General features: G+C 41.9%; 3 protein-coding genes across 5 annotated transcripts; 1 reads left to right on the top strand and 2 right to left on the bottom strand.

Moving 5' to 3' along the window:
- On the bottom strand, positions 1 to 11,628 carry LOC132955018 (ataxin-2-like protein). 3 transcript variants are annotated; one of them, XM_061027622.1, is made up of 23 exons: positions 10,925 to 11,628; positions 9,878 to 9,917; positions 9,336 to 9,392; positions 9,064 to 9,135; positions 8,752 to 8,929; positions 8,251 to 8,372; positions 7,855 to 7,946; positions 6,782 to 7,030; positions 5,937 to 6,346; positions 5,762 to 5,848; positions 5,559 to 5,672; positions 5,295 to 5,375; positions 5,057 to 5,118; positions 3,908 to 4,251; positions 3,737 to 3,806; positions 3,467 to 3,601; positions 2,922 to 2,985; positions 2,454 to 2,635; positions 2,203 to 2,344; positions 1,844 to 1,953; positions 1,283 to 1,462; positions 841 to 1,012; positions 1 to 712 (listed from the first exon to the last, which is right to left on the bottom strand). In XM_061027622.1, exons 1-23 carry the CDS (start codon positions 11,047 to 11,049, stop codon positions 663 to 665), a joined length of 3,138 nt encoding a protein of 1,045 aa, XP_060883605.1. In that variant the 5' UTR covers positions 11,050 to 11,628; the 3' UTR covers positions 1 to 662. The 3 variants fall into 3 exon arrangements, with proteins under 3 accessions (XP_060883605.1, XP_060883606.1, XP_060883607.1); XM_061027623.1 differs by having other exon boundaries at positions 1 to 617; XM_061027624.1 differs by having other exon boundaries at positions 8,770 to 8,929.
- Positions 11,629 to 11,977: 349 nt separating this feature from the next.
- Positions 11,978 to 16,518, top strand: mto1 (mitochondrial tRNA translation optimization 1). Its single transcript, XM_061028324.1, has 13 exons — positions 11,978 to 12,154; positions 12,775 to 12,977; positions 13,075 to 13,274; positions 13,378 to 13,495; positions 13,704 to 13,996; positions 14,302 to 14,414; positions 14,542 to 14,732; positions 14,845 to 14,975; positions 15,076 to 15,280; positions 15,565 to 15,736; positions 15,824 to 15,933; positions 16,047 to 16,204; positions 16,318 to 16,518. Exons 2-13 carry the CDS (start codon positions 12,788 to 12,790, stop codon positions 16,489 to 16,491), a joined length of 2,055 nt encoding a protein of 684 aa, XP_060884307.1. The 5' UTR covers positions 11,978 to 12,154; positions 12,775 to 12,787; the 3' UTR covers positions 16,492 to 16,518.
- A 166-nt stretch (positions 16,519 to 16,684) lies between these two features.
- LOC132955476 (tectonic-3-like) lies at positions 16,685 to 21,362 on the bottom strand. Its single transcript, XM_061028325.1, has 14 exons — positions 20,874 to 21,362; positions 20,221 to 20,335; positions 20,049 to 20,146; positions 19,784 to 19,896; positions 19,537 to 19,645; positions 19,121 to 19,233; positions 18,983 to 19,021; positions 18,571 to 18,645; positions 18,366 to 18,485; positions 18,185 to 18,283; positions 17,998 to 18,101; positions 17,751 to 17,898; positions 17,042 to 17,176; positions 16,685 to 16,926 (listed from the first exon to the last, which is right to left on the bottom strand). Exons 1-14 carry the CDS (start codon positions 21,181 to 21,183, stop codon positions 16,687 to 16,689), a joined length of 1,818 nt encoding a protein of 605 aa, XP_060884308.1. The 5' UTR covers positions 21,184 to 21,362; the 3' UTR covers positions 16,685 to 16,686.
- Between the last annotated feature and the right edge of the window lie 2,391 nt (positions 21,363 to 23,753).

The raw sequence follows: 23,753 nt of genomic DNA, 5'->3' as shown, positions 1-23,753 counted from the left end.
TTTGTAGTTGAGTTGAAAACTTTATTTTTTGGTCATTGTTGTTTTAATATTTTTTTTTGTCTTGTCCATTTTTTATTAATTATATTTTCCTACAGGAGAGAAGAAGGGCAAACAGGGGTGATATTAACTACTGGATTGAGTAAAAAAAAAAAAAAAGAGAAACTGTTTTCTAAAATCCCCTCCTCCTCAATCCCTGCTTTCAGTCTCTATTTCCCACTTGTGTCATGGTACTTATGAAACCTCAAAAGGCAAAAACACTCAAAGATTCAGTGTCTTCTGTGTTTTTTTTTATCCCTCTCGAACTGATCCGCCCAGTAAGGTGCCTCATGTCTCTGAAACAGGAATGAAGTGGAAAGAGGAGCAGAATGACAGTGGCAGGGCTCGCACTCTGCTGCTGTCCTCTGGCGTCTTCATCATTTGCATTAAAAAGGTTCTCCTCGTCCTCCTCTAGGGCCAACACCACCGAATGAAGAGCGTTACAACAGGAGTATAAGGTGCTGTGAGACGTTTTGTCCTCTTCCCTCCTGTGCACGATAGTGTCACTTTCTTTTTTGTTCTGAGTAGGGTTCAGTGTGGGCCTCACCTCCAGAAGGCAGCAAGGATGTCAGGGCTCATTCCTGGGAACAATTTGGGATGAAAGGAGGGGAGGGGGCAGGTGGGGTTTAGTTTCCAGGCTGATGGAACGAGGCAGGGTGTGTCTGTACCTGCATTGCTGTGGGTGGAAAACAAAACAACAAAAACTATGAAAACAAAACCACGCCTTATAACTTCAGAGAGAATGGAAACCACTTTCATGTGACAGGACAATGGCAGGGTTTTATTTGGCACCACATTTCCTACCTTGTGGATGTCCTATGTAAAAGTGTTGGTGTGCTCCTTGCTGAGGTCCGTGCTGAGGGTGTTGGGGCACTGAACCAGGGCCCTGCTGAGGGGGCGGCTGCAACATCACTAACTGGGGCTGACCGTGGCTCCCAGAGTGGTGGGGACCCGACATGGCTCCTTGTACATGGGCCTGGAGTTTAAAACAACAAGTTTGGATTGAGTTGAAATCTTCCAAACACTTTTTACCCGGTGTGCAAGGCCAAACAGTTACTCCTGCATTGTTTGGGTAAAATGCTAAAGCTAACAAAAACAAATCAATTCCAGAACTTGTACAGACAGCTGGTCTTCCCAACAGATGATTAGATTTTTCCGGGTAGCCCTAAACATTTTCACGCCAATATATTTTTTAATTAAGCTAAAAACCGAAGAGTACGGTAATCATAAAGCCATGGATGCATACCTGTGCTAGCTGTCCCAGGGGATACGATTGAGGGATGCCCTGGTGGCTGTGGATGCTGTAGCCCTGGATGGGGTAGGAGCCCTGTGGAGACGTGTGGCCTGGTGGCATGTTAGGTGGGGTGGGTGCTGACAGGGGACCTGAGTGGTACAAGGACTGGGGCTGTGGGCCTGACTGGGCATTCTGAAAAAAGAGGAATCAGATAATAAATTAATCCAGCACATATGTCATTGAGGCTTGATCCTTGCCCACAAGTGAATCCTTCAGATGACAAGATAAATAAGCACTGCTTTCCCAAAGGTAGTGACGTGTTCTGCTCTCCTCCAGGACTTATAAAAGCCACATTTCCAAGTTTATCACAACAATGGTTCTGTAAAACTGTTCTGACCCTGTGCAATACCAGTTACAAATCCAAGCAGAGGGTAACTCCAGTGGTGACTATTGACATCACTGAAGTACATGTTAAGTAATATATGTATACAATTTCCTTGCCAAGACCAACAACATCAAAGACTGAAAGATGCCGTCTCTGACTTGGAATAAAAAAGTGCCTTGGTATCTTACCTGTCCAGGGCTAGGTGCAGCGTGCTGGGGAGGGGGCTGGTTGCCTGTGGGGGTACTGGAAGGCTGAGGCTGATGCACTGCACCCGAGTGGTGGGAGAAGGACTGAGGAGCTTCACGAAGAGAGACAATTTAGTGTCAAGATAATGCTTTATGTCATTGTTTAACTGTCAGTGTATTGTTAGACTCTTAAGGAACAAGCAACAGATATAAAGTCAACATTTCAAAGTCTTAATCCGTCCGTCTGAAGACCATGTAGCAAACAACAAATAATGTAATGCACCCGTATGATCTGAAATGTATTTAAGAGTTGCATAAATACATTTTGTGTCTGAAATCCATTACTGCGGGCTTCAACTCACCATAGATGCCCTGCTGTGGTCCCTGAGGTCCGTCTCCCTGTGAAGGGAACTGAGGGCCTCCTGGGGGTCCCATGGCTTGTGGATGGGGACCTCCGCCTTGACCTATCATCCTAGCTCCACCCTGCAGCATGGAGTACATCGGCTAGAGAGGGAGACATGAAAACTTTCTTATTTTGTGTTCGTTTCTTTTATCCTCTGTTGAATAAAAAGCTTTCTGAACTGATTTATAAAAAGAGCTAAGAGGGTCCTACCTGTCCAGGGTACGGTGCCATGGCCTGGATGACCTGCTGCTGGCCGTACTGCTGTGGGTTGTACTGGAGGTAGGACTGAGCGTAGGGGGACGCTACCAAAGGAGCCCCGGCTGCTGATGCCGCCGCCTGCATCATGGGGGGCGCTGACGAACCGTGGTCAGAGCGCTGACCCACGACTGGTCCTGGTGATGGAGGAGAATCATGAAGACAACAGGAAACATTTTGAACATACAGAAGCACTTGCGGATCAAGACCGTTTTAAATTCTATCTTATTAAGCATGTGTGAGCACTGTGGTGTCATAAGTTTCAGCAATCTGGTGACACATAGGATGAGAGGCAAACTGATGAAACAAAGACTATAGTGAGAGCACTATTTATACTTCACACGAGTTGAAAGCATTTTTACTTTTAGAAGCTATTTGTTACAAAATTATGAGAACCACACAAGAGAGAAAAAAATGATTTACCTTTGGTCCGGGGGTATTTCCCCTGGCTGACAGTAGACATGGTGTACTGGTACATTGGTGGTTGCTGAAAAACAAAAGACCAAGAAGCGATGTCAGCACAAAGAAAAACTGAACTAAACAAAGTGTCATTCACAAAAAAATCCATTTACTTTGATCAACATTTAATAGTTTCAAATACTGTATACTATAAACAAAATGACAAACATATCTTTGCTTCTCAAGTTTCTATATTTACAGTTTTTGTGTTTTTATATTAAAAGGAGACTCCTTCATTTTCAAACTGTCTTACAATCAACAGGTTCATGTGGTTTTAGTGGAAAAAAGATTAACCTGACTATTTTACTAATGATCAAAAATGAAAGTTAATTTTAGTCACAAAAAAATATTAAAAACGTGATTTGTTCTGTAACAGTCCGAGTTAAACTCTGCTAATTCCAGCTGCTACGCTTGTTTCTGGACGACTTTCATGTTTTAAAAGTATACAACATATTTAATAACATAACATTTCTAGGTTGGAGTATGATTCATGGCAACGTTTTAATTACCTGCACAGAGTGGATCTGTGATACATAAGAGAGGTAGGGGGTGTTGTAGAGGGGTCCCTGACCGCCTGGGTGCTGAAGGACCACCGGGCTTGGAGGAGTGGGTCGAGGTGGGGTGGGTGCAGTGTTGGGCTTTGCCTGAGCAACAAGAGGTGTATATTGCTCATTTTACACCATAGAACAAAAATCTTAGAAACAATATGAAGTAATAGATCTAAATTCACCTACATATGAAATGACTGAAGTATCTTTAGCACAGATAAATCGGCTTACCATCGGCATCGGAGCTTTGATGGGGTTGAACTCTTTCGCGTTGGGGTTTAATGTGGATTTCTTCACTTGTCTAAGAGAGTAAAAAACAGTGTTGAAAAAATAAGTAGTAACACAAACAAGCTTAATGACACATTGCTCTTTGAGGAGTCTTAAGTCCTTTTTGAAACTCACTCTGGCATGCCCTCTGTCCTCTCTGTTGTGTCAGATCTGGCATCGTCACTTCCCGGGGTCCTTGCAGGCTGCGGGGTGGCTAGTGAATGCCTGTCTGAAACGGCTGCTGTGGTGTTGGGTGTAGCTGTGGTGTCCTTGGCGGAGTCATCAGCGGGGGCAGGTGAGGGCTGCGGTTGGAGCTGGGAAGGACTGGGAGCCGAAGGCTGAGGTTTGGGCTCTGAAGCAGGGTGAGTGTCTGACGGCGAGGATTCGGCAGCAGCTGTTTGGGCGACCTCGCTGATGGCGGGAGGGGTCGCTGCTGCCGGGGAGCTCGGAGAGCTGGAGCTGCCTCCGCTTGCTTGGAGCTGAAAAACATCAAAAGAAAGATTATGATTGATGGGAGAGAGGAGGTGATGACAAAAAGAGACGGATCATTTTAAAACTAATTTAAGTTCTTTTTCCTTTTTATTTAGCTTCTGATCTGGAGATTTTACTGCAAAAGTAAACTTTGTATTTTTGTACCAGATTAAATGTCAGGTTAAAATAGACATATCTGAAATCTGTTCCACTAGTGTGACAGAAAATGGCCCGAGAGTAAATAGTCTCACACTGCATTCAGCATCATAGATACTTAAATCACTTCTTTAGAACTCCCTTCACACCGAGAAGCAAACTGTCCTGATAAATATATCGACTCTTTACACTCTGATAACTTAAAAGATTAATTTTAGATTACAAACTGGTACTTTTCTTATTTTGATGTCATTTCTTAAACTATCTCCAAATACTCAACATCCCTAGTATCTGTACAATCTTAGATTAAGGATGAGGTTGATCAATACACAATAATTATGAAACTATTGAAATAACTTGCTGCACTTGTCTCTTTTAAAATGTTACTGTACACAATGATGTCATCAAGTTACAGCCAAAGTGATGACATAAAAAAGATCAATGTCTTTGCTTTCCGCACCCAAAAAAGATGAAGAGTGTTTCCGCTTTCATTTCAGATCAATTTAAACAGGATGATGTAAAAAATAATCTCCAGGTTGGAGGTTGTCAAGTGGATAAAGAAGTCACCTAACATCAGTGATGTCTCAGGTCACTCTCTCCTGATTGTTCGCAGATTTTCTCATTTCACGCCTCACAGAAAGCAAACTGAACTCTTACCCTGAATTCCTTGCCAAATTTCCGCAGCTCCTCAATCTGCGACCTTTGCTGAACTGAGGGAGCTGGCGGAGAAGAGAGGAAACAAAGGTTAATGAAAATGTGAAAACTGCAAATTTAGTGCATGGTTTAACGTGCTGTCGAAACCATCAGAGCATGAAACGAGACACAAGTTCTAGTTCTATATTGTCTGATTTAAGTCTCCAAATTAAGACTTTTGGATTTAATTTTAAGTACACACCTTTACCACCCTTTCCTTCCTCTGTGCTGCTGGGGCTCTCGGCTGAGCGTTCTTTTGCAGCTGCACCGAGGATCTCATTCACTGTGAAGACAAGACAAAGTAATGAGTTTAAACGCTTCATTTCATTTCACCTTCAGCTCTTGTTGCTAATTGCTCTGAAGTGAAGAATTAAGTTCACTTCGTTTCAGAAAATAATGCTTTTGACTTTGATTTCAAACTCTAAACAATGAAAACAAAACGAGGAGGTGAAATGTGAGACAGTACCATCTACAGGGAAAAGAGGGGCGGGGCCAGACGTCTTCTGGGGAGGCAGGGAGACGGACGATGTGTCCAAATAAGGCGTGTCCTGGAGAGAACCTGATTTAGGAGAGCGCGTAGCTGAAAGGACAGGACACGGGATAATTAAGGTGAAGTTTCAGACAAAACCAATTGATGATAGAGAAGACACTACAGGTGAATGAACTTACATGTTGACTGAGAATGTGAGTTGGAAGTGCGAACTGTTCTGCTGGACTGTGGAGGTCTTTGGGCTTTAGGAGACGTTCTGGTAGAGACTGAAAGCAACAACAGAAAAAGGACATTTCAATGTGAAAAATGCACTAATGCTTTTAAAACATTTTTGACTTATGTTCACACATTTACCTCCATTTACAGGCCTGCCTGCATCCGTCAGCGAGTGTGGGAGTGACTGGGAATGAGGGACCGTGTGTCCGTGGGAGGCAGGGGGGCTAGTTGAGGATGGGGCAGCAGAAGCAGGCGCGGCTTGGCTCGAGGGGCCAGAGCCTGGACCTGGGCTGGGGCTCCCCTGGGGGTGGTGTGGAGGGAAGGGCCCGCCGCGGCCAGACAGAGGGCTGCTTCTCTCTGAGGAGGAGGCACCAGGCTGGGGCCCAGTGGCAGAGGGTAGAGGGGGTCTGGGGGAAGAGGAGGATGGAGGGTTGGAGCGATAACCTCCGCTCAGGCGGTTGTGTGGTGGAGGCCCACCAGGACCTCTCTCAGCTCGCTCGCGGTTCATCTCTCTCTGGCGTTGAGGTAATGGAATGTACTTCCCCTCCCTGAAAGAGGACGAATAGTACATCTCACACAGGGGGAACACAAAGATTTAGGGGGGCATTTTATCATATCATATAATCTTCCTCAGCAGATGGAGCTTGACTACTTGAACTAATTGTGTGATATGATTGAAAGTTTCATGGCAGCCACTAAAAATGTGACACATCTGTTAACTTCTGACTCTGAAGTCATGAATACACGTTGACCTTAACATCAAAATAACAAAAATGTCAAGAAGGCTTCAAGAGTTTGTCTCAGTTGTCAAAGAGTTTTTAGTCTCCAATTCTAATCCTTGAATTTTTACCATCATGGCTAACAGAGACACTATGATATAACTAAACAAGCGGTAATGATATTTATTTAACAGCTGTGATTTTTCTTTTCTTTCATCAACACTCCCATCAATAACAGACGAAAGAGAACTCCCCCCCACGCACCTGGTGCTGGCTCCGGGGCTGTCTCGGCCCCTTTCTCGCTCTCGGTCACGTGGGCTCTCCCGTCCCCTCTCACGATCACCACCGTCCCTCACCACAGCACTGTACTTGTCCTCCTCCGTTTTGCAATCATCGTTTTCCAGACCGACGCGGTGGCGATACTGGGGGCTGGACTCAATTTCACTGGCCAGGCGAGCAGCACGGGCCTCCCTCTGCCGATAGTTGTCAGAGTTACCCCTCTCCAGCGGAACACTAGACAAAAGGAGGAAAAATAACAATTAAAAAAAGAGGTTAAAATCCTTGAAACCCGCTGGGTACAGGTTAAAGGTGGTACAAACAATTTAAAAAAAAATGAACTCCAGTTAAAATGGAATAATGGCAGATTTGAAGGTTTCAACTCCCTCCAGTTTCAAGTAAAGAGTTATTTAATTGAATGTATGCCCTTCTCCTCTTACGTTTGGATTGTTATAACTGGCAAGATCGTCTGACAACATTGTAACATATTAGACACATCTGTAATTTTACAAACCATGACAATGTAAACAAATTCTCACTCTAATTACACTAAAGATGTCATGAGAAGGAATCTCCAAACAAAGGCTCAAGTCTCGCTGCTGCTGCACAAGTTACACTCCGTTTCTGTCGGTTGCTTGTTTGACACCATTCTTTAAGGGATAATGTGCAGCAAGTGAGTAATGTTGCAGAAGTAAAGCCCGGCATGGTGCAGGAGAAAATACTAATTTAATTGTGGTTTTATTCATTTGAAATAGTTGAATATCTCCTATACTATTGCGCCCACAGCAACAGTCTGTAATTCACAGCAGCAGCCTGCTCTTAAGAAACTGTGGAAAGTCATACTGACCAGAATTCAGAATTCACACATTCAGTGGTGTAATAAAATTTAAGAGACATCCACCATCTTTTTCCTGGTGTCTTACCAAAATCTAAAAACAGAACTGGGATTCGTTTTTGGAAGTGAGCAAAAATACGAACACTTTCTTTCTTTTTTTAAGATCTTATTGGAGATATTATCTATTAGCAAATCGTGGAGGGAATGATTCCATTTGGAAACTTACGTATACATGGAGAGGCTGGAATCATATGTTGATGTGACTCCGTATTTCACTTCGTTGTAACGGAACATCTCATTGGCGTCCCAGCCATTGGACTAAAGACAAAACAAAGAAAAGAGAATCATTGTGGGGAAAATAATCAAAAAATTACAGTAATGCTTAATTATTGCCACATGCTAGAAAAAAACTGATAACTTTTCATTTGTCAGATTACATAATAAATCAGATTATTGGTCAATTTATTTCACAAGATTGAGGAAAGAAAAATCAACCCACTAAGAGGCTGTGTGTACAGAGTTTGTATTATAAATGTTGCATATCTAAGCCTTTGGGATCAAACACTTTAATATCCTAACATGGCTTGTGTTCTCTTTGAATTAAAGGCACAGAGCAACTCACTGCATCATTTTCTAGATCGTAGCTCTCCCCATTGCTGTCTCCTCCCTCCCATCTCTGCAGGACTTTCTCCTTGTGTTCTCCATTGACGCGGGTGGAGCTGATGGCCGTGTCTGTGAAGGTGTCTAAAATCAAAGACAACAAAACAATGAAACAATTCTTGTTCCCTTTAGCAAGATTGCATTTGGTTTGAATACAAACTCCAAAATGACAGAGCACTGTTATCATTTGCTTTCTTTCAACAATATTACAAAAATTAAGATATAAGAATTCAAAAAGTATTTTCTCTTCTTTCCCCACAAGCTACAGAAACAGTTCAAACCATTCAAGCTTTATACACATATATTTCAATGCTTGCACCAGGAACTTTGCCATTATTTATTATAAATCAAGCATGACCACAGTCCAATGATATCTTCTAAACAAAACAACAGCCACTTAGTCTTTTCCGGGTTGAACTATACCTCTCAGCAACCAAAGATAGCAGGTCTGCGAATTGCTTGCCTTTTGTGTTGTTTGTACCTCTGGTGGCGAAGTTCAGATCAACATCTTTGCAGATCATAGTCACCAGGTCTGAAGGGCTGAAGATCATTGTGTCGGTGATGTCCTCCCTTCGTGGTGGAGCTGATGATGAGACCTCCTCGTCGCTGCGTTTATGTACAGCGTCTACAGCCAACTCGCACTAAATTAAACAACAGAAGAAAATGGATATTTTTTCCACAATACAAGTCTAGTATACACAGATTACCAATGGATTAGTTGAAGTGTTTCATTAATTTGGCAGGGGGAACTGCATGCTCAACACGAGCTTCTTACCCGGGAACTGAGAGTCTTGAATATGCCTTCAAATACACTGCCGTTCTTCACTCTTATGTCACAGGTGGAACCCTGAACAAGATAAAAAAAAATAAAAAAAACTTGTCAAACAAAATCTTTTTGAATATGAGTTAGGGTAAATCCACAGTAGGCAGATTACATTTTACCTCAAACTATTATCATAAATGTAAAAATGGGCGCATTGAGTATTTTCTTTTGTGAATAGTCACACAGATATTTGAAGAAAATTGATAACAAAGCAAAGGACTCACCACGACTGCTGTGAGGAAATGTAGCATTCTGGCATTATTGTACACACCATCAAACCCCTGCAGAATGGAGAAGGTTTTATTTTAAGTATCACTAAAACATGACATAATAAGCATCAAATAGGTGTATCTAACATGGGTTGGGATTCAATATTAAATCTACCAAAGGCTTTTGTAATCATTATTAATCACCGCATAAAAGTGGGCATAATTTTAAGAAAAGTCAATGATGCCCTCTCCCGAAAAAAAAAAGTATAAACCATATTAGACCCTCATTTGAGGTTGTATTTAAATTTTTCTTTAGGGTCATTGTGTCAAATGCAATTGCAGCTGAAGGCTGACCTTTGCCATAAATGTTAACCAGCTGAGAAAAATATATGACTTAAAATTATGATCACTTGAGAAATACAAAATGCTGATTTCCCCTCGTTGTTTTCAAATCTTAAATTGTAGTCAAAAAGTGTTTGACTTGAGTGTTTCCCATTAGATATTAACAATGTTACATTTTTGTTTGCTGTCTGACTTTGCCAGATCAGGATACTTACAGAAGTGGACTGGAAAGATGGCTTTGCAGAGGGTCGGTTCCTAAAAAAAACAGCACAGTTAAAACATGTTAAATGTAAAAAACAAAAAGGAGCCTAACTTGTTTTCAAAACCTGTCAAGGACTTGCAGGGTTACATTCAGCATTACTAATATGGAGCACTTGAATATGATATGAAGCTTGAATAAAGTATACTTGGTCTTTAAATCACCAATTCAATACACTTATGTGTATTTTCACATTTCACATTTGACAACGCCAGGCATCCACCTGCACCTTTCAGGCTAAAAATCCAAGCATTAAAAGTCATTTGTAGTGTTGTTGTCTACAATGTTAATGAAGGCCGATGAGATATTCAGTTTTTTTTTTACTAACCCATACAATATTACAGATTTTGTATCCATATCTTCCAAAACAAATGAAACGCATTCAAGTCACGCCGAAATTTTTAAAGAAAAACGGGAGCGTGGTTTGGAGCAATAATTGCATATTATTTTATTCAACAAAATTAGTAAGATTAAACTGGATAGTAAATAGATTCACCTTCACACATGGGATGGTTCTACCGCAAATGATTAACACGGTAAAAAAAACCAAAGAGTGATGGGAAGCTGTGGACAGTAGTTCTGTAAACAGACGCTCGTCTCTAACATGTAGATTCAGTTTTACTTACAATGTGAATTATGACGGTTCTGTATTCGGCACCTTAAATCTTAAAGACGGGTTGATGTTAATGTGTCGTGTTGTCAGACATCATCGTCCTTTTTCTTTCACTTACAGGCCAGAAAAACTTTGGTTTCTCTTGTATGCTAATGTGCTACCCCTCGCTGGAAACGAACATGAGCTCACCTCGCGTATTGGTCTCCGTCTAAATTTGAGGATTCTGATTGGCCTGTACTAACTGTCAATCAGAGATGCGCTGATCTCATTGGCCCCCGAACTCAAGCTCTTATTACAGAGACACACCCACCCAAGCGCTTTAACCGGTAGGCCTCTGAGCCACAGGACGATCCCCAGACTGTCCTGACACAACATCCGGCACCAACTCACCTCCCAGCCGGTGTCCTGCTGCCGCTGTTGATGCCGCTGACTGGGGAAGACATACCACCGGGGCCCGAGGTTCCGTTTGACGCTTTTCTCCCGCCTGAGCCGGGTTGCTGCTGTTGTTTCAGCATTGTGAAGCACAAGGCTTAGACAGTACCAAGCGTGCGCTCACTTACAAACACTGATGTCTATTTTGAAAAGCGAAACTATCTTTTTGCAGAATCACCTGTCCTGAAGAGAGCCGGTGTAACCTCAGTAAAACCGGCTACTGTAGCTAATCTTGCTAATGGAATACCGGTCGCTTGTGGCCTAAAATGTGGAGGCAGAACACCTACTTATACATGAAGCAATGTGTCATATAAATTAAAAAAAGATCCCCCAACTATCTACTGTATGACCACAATGTTAATATCAAAGCAAATTATTAATTAAACGACACGAGTTTCCGTATAATTATTAAGCAATAGCTCGCAGGGTTAGCATTAGCTTTGATCCTGAAGCTCACTTCTTCTCGGGGGTTTTACTTTCCTCTCGGTCGGTTTCGCCTCAACTCCGGCACCGCTGACCCTTCCGGTAAAAATATATAAGGTCGTAGCGTTGCTGTCAGTCGCCGTAGGAAGTTAAGATTGTTCAGGTTTCTCAGTGAAAACCTGCTGCGGTCGGTCAACACCACCTCTCGGTAGGTTCACTTGACTCAATCCGCGCGCGGCTGAAACGGGCTGGAAGGGGGGGGAGGGGGCGTGGACGTGCGCGTGCGCTTTTGACCTACTAGTGAGCCCGCGTACGTGGATTGATAATACACACATTGAAGCCAATTATTTGATTGATTCAGACTTATATCTGATACAACAAGAAGAATGGGATGTCTGAACTGTACACGTGGCAGTAAACTTAAAAACAATCAACACTGCTGTGTTTACAAACTTTGTGATTATTTATTTTGCCTGCACCTTAACCCTAACCCTTTCACATTTATTACTGTCTCTTACTTTATTATTTTTTTCCTCCCAGTTTATTAGAACCGCAGAGCTGAACCTACAGTAACAACCTTCTCAATGCGCCTATACAACAGTTATTACGGCCAAGAGCTGCAGACAACATGGCAGCCTCCTTAAAGAGCGTTTGTGCTACATAGCATGAGTTTTGTAATGTTACCAGGGGTATTGATAATCTTTCATTGAATCCCCACTCTCCTCCTTTGGCAACGTTGAAATCAAGACCCCCTTTGTCGAAATTGTAAGTACATGTAACACTTGATGTGATGTGATTGCTGTAATAGACTTCCACATTATGTACAAAGATAAATGTTCCAGTGAATTGTGTTCTTCATCTTATTCTAGAACTATTCAAAGTTAAGTGGAGACATAGCTTCACTAATGTTATGACTTCTAAGGGATCCCGTGGTCTTTAGATGTGTAGGACTTTGTTCAACCAACCTGTAATAGAATTCGTAAACACAGCAATGAGCAGTTTGCTGTTTCAGAAGAGCTGCTCTATTAAAACACAAAACAAAGAAACACATCATTTACTAATGTCGCTGATCAGCTGGTTTTTGTAATCAACATGCAAGCTTCAGTGGATTTTAACAGTTTAACGTTTAATCCCCTAAACACATCCTTTCATATAATATGAATAAATCAGATAACTTTTAAATAGGCTATAAAGACAATCAGAAACATAGATATTATCTAAATGCATGTTTATTATTGTTAAGTTAAAAAAAAGAAACAGTCAAAACAGAAGAGTCACAGACTAAAGTTTCTAATCTGACTTAGTGTCTCTCATGGATCCAGTTTCTGTTCTGCTCCAATGAAAACATCTGTCTAATGTCTAACCATACGTCATACATTCCACAGGTGTGCATCCCACATGTTAACAAAGAAGATCTCCCCACTCAAAAGAGTCCTGGTTCTGGTTTCCAGACATGCCAGTCACCTTGCAAGACAGCAGTATGATGTCATTGTTGTGGGTGGGGGACATGCAGGGACGGAAGCAGCGGCAGCAGCCGCCAGAACCGGAGCTGAGACACTTCTGGTCACACAGAAAATACACACCATCGGTGAGAGGACGGGGTCCTTTTACTGTTTATAAAAAAATACATATTTTACTCTTCAGTCCAATTTCCTTAGCTTTTTCCCCTTCACATCCCCCCCCAGGTGCCCTGTCCTGTAATCCGTCTCTTGGGGGAGTTGGGAAGGGTCAGCTGGTGAAAGAGGTAGACGCACTGGATGGTTTGTGTGGACGGGCAGGGGACTGGGCTGGCATCCATTTCTCCATCCTTAATCGTAGTAAAGGCCCTGCTGTATGGGGCCCGAGGGCTCAGCTGGACCGCCAGCTTTACAGAGAATTTATTCAGGTAACTCATACTCGTGTAAATCTCTGTGTTTGCTATTGAAATCAAACTACTGAAGGGGAACTATTATCATGAACTATGAGTGTCCCTGCTATCTCTTATTCAGGCAGAGCTGCTGTCTACTCCAAGACTGATGGTGGTGGAGGGCTCAGTGGAGGAGCTGCTGGTATCAGAACCAGACCCAGAGGAGCCGGGACAGCACAGAGTTACCGGGATACGTTTGGGTAGGGAGAACCTCCACACAGCTGTGCGGTTGTTGTCATGATTCATTCATTTGTCCTAACTTAAATTTAAATATCTGACAGGTTGGTGTAGAGCATGTGTAGTTATTTATACATTTAAAATCCATCTCTAAATGTGTTGAAAAGCAAATCAGTTTTTACAAATGCAGTTTCTAACACCTTTTTTTTTTTTTTATATACGTCTTTTCAGCAAATGGCAGCCACCCAATTTCAGCCACCTCTGTGGTTCTTACAACCGGAACTTTCTTGTCGGGCTCCCTCTTCATGGGCCAAACCAAGTCCCCGGGGGGGCGGATAGGAGACGCTCCTTCAGGGCTGTCACACACACTAAAGGAGACACTCGGGCTGAGGGTTGGCCGGCTGAGGACTGGGACCCCTCCCAGGATTGTGAAGGATTCAGTGGATCTTTCTTTGGCTACCATTCACCCACCTGACTCTCAACCCATTCCGTTCAGCTTCCTTAACACACACACACACTGCAAGGTGAAGGTCATGCGTAGAACTTCTTCACATACTTCATCCGCTTGTGCGCATGATGTCATGGTTTTTGGTGAAAATATATTCTTCAGTCTATTAAATGTTATTTCTTACATGTGATCTTTTTTTTTTGCTTAAGTAATGTAAAAAACATATCAAGTCTAAAGATAGTCACGATTGAGCAAAAGAGCTTAAGAGTTTCATTAGATAAAATAAAATAAATAAAAAAATATATTTTATCCTTTGAATCCATCTTTTTTTAAATAAATGAAAGTCTTTTTTTTTTTGTTTTAATCTAAAACCTTCTGAAGCCTGAGGAGCAGCTGCCTTGTTACCTGACCTATACAACACCTGGAGTAGAGAGAGTGGTGAGGGACAGTTTTCATCTCAACTGTCACATACAGCAAGACACCAAGGGCCCCAGGTACACACACACACACACACACACACACACACACACACACGCACACGCACACGCACACGCACACGCAACTGAAATTGTTCTAAGTCTGCTCTGAAACTCACATGATATTCCTTCGTCTCTCTCACAGATACTGCCCCTCCATCGAGTCCCGAGTGATTCGCTTCCCGGGCCGAGCGCACCAGGTGTGGTTGGAGCCTGAGGGCTTGACCTCAGATCTTTTATACCCTCAGGGTCTCTCCATGACGATGCCCCCTGATATACAGCTCCGCCTCCTCAGAGAGATCCCCCCCTTGCACAGAGCTGAGATCCACACACCGGGTATGCTGCCTGAACCCTGTTTAACACTCAGTTACATCAAAAAGACTCTTGTTGATGTCAAAGTAAAGTGGGTATGATGGTGAATTTGTGCCTGGATCTTTATTTTACCCAGGGTATGGCGTGCAGTACGACTTTGTGTGCCCTACCCAGCTGAGCCCGGCCCTGCAGGTGAAAAGCACCCAAGGTCTTTTTCTGGCCGGTCAGATCAATGGAACGACAGGATACGAGGAGGCGGCTGCACAGGTAACTGCTTCTTCACTGTAAAAAAAAAAAAAAGTCATTGTCGGTTAAGACAAACAAAATCAATGAAACCTGGGGAAAACTTGTGATCCCGACCTTGCAGGGTGTGTGGGCCGGGGTGAACGCTGCTCGTCAGGCTCTCTCCGTGCCTACATTGTCGTTGTCCCGGACAGAGAGTTATATTGGAGTCCTCATTGATGATCTGCTGAGTCAGGGAGTCACTGAGCCGTACCGCATGTTCACCAGCCGGGCGGAGTTTCGAACTTCTCTGAGGCCGGACAACGCCGACCTCCGCCTCACTCTGAAAGGTAGCGACCATGTCTGGAAGTAAATTCATCTGAACGTGTGCGTTTTTAAAAACAATATGTTTTCCTTAAAATATCAAAATGTGTTCTTATAATAATATGCATTATGTTTGCTAAATCTCCTTGATTAATGTGAACTATAAAGCTACATCACTTGCATCCTAACATCCCATACAGTATACCATGAAGCCATTTATTTCTTTGATTTCCAGATAATTGTCAGGGTGTAAGACGACCTCAAGTTTTGTGAATGGAACGTACAAGTTGTTGTTTCTTCCTCTTGCCAGGGTTTGAGGAGGCGGGATGTGTGTCCTCTTCGCGCTACAAAGAGGCTGTGAGAGTGAGAAACACTCTGCAGGACGCTCTGTCAGCCCTGCAGGCTCTCGCTATGTCATCTCACAAGTGGAAAAAAATGTTCCCCCAGATCTGTATCAGCGAGAGCAAAAGCACCACGCTGAGGTGAGTGTTCCACTGAGAGCTAGTGAGCGGTACATCTGTGGTGGATTTGTTGGGTCCTGACAGTCATTGCGTGGCTTCTCCTTTCAGTGGTCTAGAACTGCTGCAGTACAAGGACATTACCTTTGAAATGTTGGCATCGGCCGCCCCAGAGTGCCTTTCACCTTACATGGAGTTCTCACAAAGACTCAAAATAGAGGGTGAGAAGTGATTTTGTTTTTCAGGAGCTGTAGCAATGAACACCTGTACTTATTTCTCTTAAGCTACAAAAATGTACTGAAGGGATGGATTTTTTTCCCCTCCTGTATTTTAGCTGTATACCGACCTTACTGTGACCTCCAGAAGAAAGAGATTAAGAGAATTCAGAAGGAGGAGAACATGGCCCTCCCTCAGGACTTGGACTATTTCACTCTGCCAGTTTCACTCTCTCAAGAAGCTCGTGAGATTTTACACAGAGTTCGTCCTAGCACCGTGAGTTTGCAAGAATAATCTTTTTTTTTTTGCTCTGCTTTTATGTTTTTGAAGACGAAAAAAAAAAAAAGGAATATGCCATTAATCATTAATGTGACTGCTTTATCTTGCAGCTGGGTGCGGCGACCCGTTTGCAAGGTATAACTCCAGCTACGATCGTGAATCTCCTCAACTACGTCCGGCACACAAAACAGAAGAATAGACGGTCACACACAAACAAACCTGACCAAAGGGAGGAGAGAGAGGAGGAGGAGCAGCTTGAGAGAAATGCATCTTTACCTCAGTGAGACAATGAGCGAGAAATGTTTTTGTAAAAAATGTATTTATTTCTAAAAGTGTCCACAAGAATAAATAAAGGTTTTTTGCCATTTTAGTGTTATAAAAATAAAAATTTCAACATCATAAAATGACCTTTTACAAATTCTTCCACATACAAATATTTCCTCAGGACTTTCCCACCTGCTGCTCTGTTAGCGATCACGCTACCTGGAGAAGAATACTTTCAGTGACACTACTGTGAACAGCATTAAACTCCATGTGACCCTCACAGTGTCACTGCTGTCAGTGACAAAGTGTCCGTCCAGCTCAGCAGAGCCTCTGGTGAAGAAACCGAATGGAAACTTCCAGTTAGGTAGAGGCCAGCCCATGGGGGGTTCTGGGTAAACTGTGGTGTCTACAAATGTCACCTCAGTGGTTAGAGCGATAGGAGACGACAGAGGACACTGAAACAAAACAGAGGGAGGAGGGAAGTGGACATTTTAACAACGGTTAAACACGCCGCAAAGAAAGTGAGATTTATTTCAGGCTGGCCTTACAGTTAGAGACTGGAGCGTGTACCTTAATATTTTGACACTTGAAAAGGTACTTGGCCCCCAGGATGTAGTTCTGCGGTAGGTGTAAGAGACCCTGGCGAGCCCAAAGCACTCGGATAGAAAGAGAGTTTGGGAGGACACAGCCCGTCTCACATGTTTCCTAAAGAGAGGGAAAAAAAAAAGTAAACAAGAGGAACCAAAGACTGTATAGAAGAAGAAGACGTGGCCACCATCACGTCATCCTTCTCTTGAAGCCTCAAGTTTGACATTTTTCCTTTGGCAGTCTTGTTCTAGAGCCAGGAGTGAACATATCTTGAGCACATGTTGGATACCTATTGTTGCATCTCCACACTGATAGAGAAGCCGTCCTGGTTGTGAATCAAACCCTGCTTTATTTGTTCATTTGACTTGAAATATGACAACAAAATACTGAATGAAAATCATGCTTCTTTGAAGACTTCAAACTAACAATAGAAGCATGAACTATTAGGAATATGTTAAGGGCTAATAAATCAACTGAGAAGAGATTTCATCTGATTTCATTCAAACTCAGTTTGGAACCAGTTAAGTTGCGGAAATAGAAAGAATGCAGCTGCTTCATGCTTTTCTTTTATACGGTCTCTGTGAGGGACAAACAGTTACAGCATCAAAGCACTAGTGTTTAGTAACTGCCTATACAGCACTAACTGTATAAGGACACTGTTCCCAAGGTTACATTTCAGATTGAGCTGTACCTGCAGGCTGACGGGACACTGCTGGGTGATGACCCTCGCCCAGTCTGGTTGGGACCCGAAGTTCATGGTGATCAGATCAGGAGTAGCAAGTCCCTGCAGGATCCCATAAATGTGGGACTGCAGCTCTGAGCAGTCACGAGCCAGGGACCTGCTGAGCACAAAGAGAGAAGAAGTTACACATGAAAGATGATAAAACTCCCAACACGAGTTCAATTAGAGATTGCAGAGAGGGAGCAAAGCAGTGAACCTAAATGTGCAGCCGGTGATGGCGTTGTGTGTAAAGAGGATGGGTGCTCGTCGGTTCAGGTCAGAGGAACACTCCCCACCCTGTGACACCCCCATTGTTGTCAGCTAACCTACTGTCAAGGAACCGTGGTGAATGATTGACACATATCAGGCTGAAGACACCATTCATCTGCTGTGTTCAAGGATACAGGCTTTACTTCGTCTTCAAAGCGACCAATGAGAGGAGATCCAGTGGGAAGTCCAACTGCAGAGAGCGGTGCCCCTGTAGTGGGACTGGGTGTGTCAAGCTGGAAGAGAAAAATTGCAATAATGTTGGGTTTTGAAATCACTGATCAATTAGTGATGAAGACTCTGGTTTATACTGGCTACCTGGAACTGCACAGAGTGTGTCTGCAGCAGAAGAAGATTTGGATCCACATCAACCAAGGTTACATTCACTGTTGCATACGTGAGCTCCCCTCGTCCTGTGTATCTGACGACAAACTCCACCTACAGGAGGGGCAGGAGATGAAGATATGAGTCTGAACCTATTTTTAATTTAGGAAACAAAATCACAATGTTTACGTCTACTCACCTTTTTCACCACATTGATACAGGAATTGTTTTGCTCACTTGGTGCAGGCCAGTCAGACAGCGGAGTAACTGGGACCTTCAACAAGAATTTATACGGATGTTTACTTTGCAATAAAAAAAAATGTGAACGCTGCTTTAAAATAGTTGTAATACTTTCAAAAATAAACATTAAAACAGGTCATTTTTGTGATCCGGCAACACCTACAATGCTCCCTTATGATTGTTATTATTTTACAGATAGTTTATTGAAGCCTTGTACTTGTATTAGAACTCTTTCTTATGACATGCAGGATAAATGCAAGCCATGAAAGCTGATTTTACAACTTAACTATTGTTCAACTTTCGCAGATGAAGTGCAAATTGAAAGTGTTTCTGTCAGCCTTTAGGTTGCATGTATATGACGTGTAACCTACCAGTAAGTCAGACACTTGTGGCGTCCCAACAATTGGAATCTGTGATGAAAATATTCATGTTAGCCTATTTACACCAGTAATTGTTGAAACATAAAAAAGTGTCTCTTTTAAGGTTTTTTGGCAGGTGGCCTTGCTGACCTTGATCAAACTCAAGTCGGAGAAGTAGGAGCGAGCGCTAAGAGCTGGGTCTGTGGTGCACGACTGAGGAGACAACATGCGGGTACAAGACAGAGACACAGACCTCAGGAACTCTGTAAAAAGAACAGATACAATTATGCTTTACGGACATTATACATTTTACATGGACCAAATGTGTTTCATAAAAACAGCACAAATACACAAAATGAAATGCTTGAAGTTTCAGTCTGAGCTTATTCAGTTCCTACTGGATGGACAGCATTACTGATAGTAATCCAGGGACTGTTCCAAATCATTATGCATGACAACAGTTCACCTGGAAAAACATTATTTTGAAGTAACTTAAAGTAAAACTGCTCTTTGTATCATGTGGATGTCCTGACTAAAAACGTGCTTGTAGCAGAATGTTTACATACTTGCAGGATTGCGACTGACACAAAAATCTGCAGCAGCCCCCGGAGATGGCTGAAGAAGAAGACTCCTCACTGAAGAGTTGGTGAAATATGTCTGGATGACATCATCAGCCTAAAAAACATGAAAGGTTTTATTTTGCATTTCATCTATTAAAAACACACTTTGTTATTCAGTCTCAGTTCTGCCTAGAAAGCTAAAGTCTCAAAGTTTTGGTTATGATATATGCATAAAAACGGCACGTCTGTTTACTCTGTAGAAATCTCTGCTGAAGGTGCTGCTCGCAGACGCTGGTGATGAGAAATGGTACGAGTCCCCTAAAGCTGGATACTGAGGCAGAGCTGGGAGGGAGGGAGGTGCATTATCTGCATGGAGGGGGTTGAAAAATATAGATTATAAAGAGCATTAGAAACAGATACATATATGCTGTTCATTGGCTATATGGTGATGAGGAGATATCACTGAGGTTTTTTAACAAAGATAAATTATATCATGTTTTGAATGAATGGTTTCTCACCTTCAGGTCGTACGCAAAACAAGGAGTCAGTCACAGTTACAAGAGATGAATCCACGTTAGCCTTGAACATCAGCCATTTCTCAATGCAGACTCCTGATCTGTAAAATGACAGATTTAGTAGACATTTAAAGGCAGAACGAGTGTTTCAGTTGATTTCACTTTATAGACTTACATGGCTTTCTGTGGGCATCCAGTGAAGACAGTACTCAAGTTTGCAACATCGCAATCAACGGTGTCACAACAGCAGCCAACGTCGCAGAAATCAGGAGTAAAGTCACAGAGACAACCTGGGAAACATAAAACACAAGATAGTGAGGACCAACTTAGGTATCGTATTATATTTCAGAACGTTATGGGCTTCAAGGGTTGAAGAAAAACACAAACGAACAAGTTTGTAAATAAAAAAAAATAATTTTAACATTATTTAAAATATTTGTGTTTTCATTTAGTTTATTTTACATACACAACAGGTGAAAAACACATTTAAAAATGTGTGGGATTGTTTCATTCAAAATAAAATTATATCTGGCAAGACGTGGTAAAAGATATCAAGTTGAAACTGTATACATAAATTTACAGGTTTGGAAAACTTTTAAGAATAATTTAAAAAAAAAAAGAAGATCTATTCACATTAGATTAAATGAATATGCTTTCCGTGCATCTGACTTTAAACAATATTTAGAATCAAGATCTAATCAATTAGTAGTTTTTTTATGTTTAGCAAGCAACAGCAGCGGCCAATACAGAAAAGGAAGACTATTACAACCTTGAGATTCAGGGTAGAAACAATAAGATGATGAATTATAAACGTCAGGTGTTTGTTACCATTTGAAGCCCCCACAGGCTGGATGGTTGGTGCAGAGGGGGTTTCAGTCACCACAGTGGAAGCCTCAGATAAGGTCTGTGTCGTGGTTACATTGGAGTCCAGAGTGGAGTTCACACCGACCGGCTCACTGGTGCCCACACTAGTGGACTCTTCTGTACCGCCAGAGGGAGGAGGGGTCACTGAGCTGAAAGGTTCCCCATTTGTGATGCTGGGGGTCACGGCTGAAGTGACCCCTGGGTCTGTGGCTGCCTGAGCCAAACGTCCACACAAGATCAATATCTGAACCGAAAAGCACAGGCGGGAATTCATCTCGTCGATCCAAAATAACTATTCATCAACAGGGTGACCCGTGAACGATATGATAAACAAAACTAAAATAGCTATTAGTAAAAATCAGCCATGGATATTTTGACATAAACATGCTACAGTCTTTGTGCTAAACATTAATGACCCGAACCAGCAAGCTTCTTGTTGCCAAGGAAGTTGTCACGCTGGCTTCCGTTTCCAACATACTACTACCGTAAAACATGTAAAAGACAGTCACCCCCCCCCCCCCCCCCTTTTTTTTTTCTTTTTACCAAAAATGTTTCTGTTAGAGAAGACGGTGAGGAGAGAGAGAGCTTAAAGATCATTTAATATATTTGTTTGTTCTCATTTACAAAATATGTTTTGACTTTTGAAAAAGTCATTTAAAAATTAATTGTGAAATGCAACAAAACACGTTTATTTTTCTTTGTTTATATTTTATGTTTCTATATTTCTATTTTAAATAAATTCCAGAGGTGTACAATGGACTGATATTTACTCACTGCAGAAATAACAATGATCACAGGTCAATTCTTAGACACCAATCTGTAGATATTTTCCTCCTCAATTAGCATGTGAGGATGGATTGTCAGCAGGTGAATGTATCTTACAATTTAGCTTGAACTGTCTGTAAAGCAAATAGAATTAGACTGCAAAATTTGAGCTCTATCCAAAATGTCTGTTAATAAGGACATATGCAAATAAATTAAAGAACATTTCTGCAAGCTGAATTCCACACCCGGATATCTGTTCTCCATGCATCACCACCAATCCCTCATCTGCACAGTACCCAACCCCTACTCACTAGCCCTTTTGTGCCACTAAATTCTTGTGCATCTTCCAACAAAATCTGACCTCTAAGAACTTAAAAAAATAATACAAAAATCTGTGGTTATAGTAAGCTATTGACTCAAGAACAAAAACAAGTAATGTTCTGATACTGGACTCTGCAGATCTTTAAGGTGCCCATGCCGCTGTACTTACAGGCACAAATTACTCCCCTTCCAATACTAAACAATTATCTGTTCACTCAAATTACAATCTAAGTGGAGAAAAGCTTCCTGAAGAGTAATTGGGTTTCACCTACAACAAATGCCTCATCAGATTACTTCAGTATACATTTGTGTAAATCTGCATTCAATCTCTTTCTCTGATCATGTGTGAAGGAGATTAAAGCAGCACACAAACACAACAAGGACGACCTGGTGAGCTATTTCCACTTTGACCCCATGAACCTGACATATAGCCTGAACCAGGGACCTTGGTGGGGGGACACGAGGAGAATGCATAAAATCAGTAGCATAGCAGGAAACATATAGTCCCTTGATGATGGAACCCTTGGATAAATGAACTAAGAAGTCTTGCCCTCACTGTTTCCTCCTGACATACTTAGTATGCCTCAGTGGCTGTGATGAGATTAGCAGCAGGCTGCAGGCTGCACTGAATGCCAATCACAGTGAACAGAATGTCCTTGGAAATCTACAACACACAACAAAGTCATTTTATTGTGTTCCTGGGTTACTTTTTTCGAATAAAGGTAAATAGATCGGTAATTATCTAATTGCCTGTGTCACATAATCATCAACCCAGGCAGAAATGCTTTAAGATTTCTTAAATTTGGCAGGATTTTTATTTTTTTAGGAAGCAAGATTTGAAGAGATTGCATGAATGATCATTGATTAAGATGAAAAAACTATAAATGCACAAAGTAGAGAGTGGAGAGTGGTAAGATGTTCAAACAGAACCCAGATAGTAAGTTCAATTTTATGTTTAATCTTTCAGACCTCAGACCTTCCGGTTTTTAATGCAGGATGTTGTTGATTTACTTCATTTGATACGCCTATGGAGATACTACAGGTGCAAAACTGTATAAAATGCATAAATAGATCCATATCATCATCAAATAGATCATCTTAGGCAGACCCTCATTGGCTGTTTAAAGTCAATCAAACCCTCATAACACATTTGTGGAGGGCGGGCCACACATATTTTGTGGATACTGTGTAGTGTAGGAAAAGTTACATGTGAACAGACAGCGTAGTGAGAGGCCTGGCTCAACTAGATGACTCGTGCATTTTGGAGCATAAACACTTGGACTTTTCAGCCAAACATAATTTCTATTGGTTTACTTATTTGCTGTGTAAACGTTTCTATTTCCGCACTTACAAACAGTCTTGCACCAATAATATCTCCATACCTAACCTTAGTTTCCCCAGTGCCAGAGATACACTAAACAGCTGTTTACACAGTAAGTAATACTAAACATGACAAAATAAACAGATCATTACATGTGAAATGTGTAATGTACCCTTTCAAATCATGTAAACATACAAAAATGAAGTAAAACATATTATAGTACTGCTGCTGCTGCTACTTGTGTAATTGTATTCATGTGAAAAGTGCTGGAAGCTGCAGTCTTTGCTCTCCGACCTATCACAAAACTTATTCTTTGCATCTGTCCCTTAAGTGTCCTAAAATGGGAGAGAGGAGTTTCAGGTGGCCTGGAATCTCCCGCAGGAGGATTTGAGTCTTAGGGAGTTGGTCTCTTTAGATCTTTTTTTAAAGTAGATGAT

The sequence above is a fragment of the Labrus mixtus genome, chromosome 21 (assembly GCF_963584025.1).
Source record: "Labrus mixtus chromosome 21, fLabMix1.1, whole genome shotgun sequence".
NCBI lineage: Eukaryota > Metazoa > Chordata > Actinopteri > Labriformes > Labridae > Labrus > Labrus mixtus.
The sequence above is the reverse complement of the archived record's forward strand: the minus strand, read 5'-3'. Positions and strand labels throughout refer to the sequence as shown.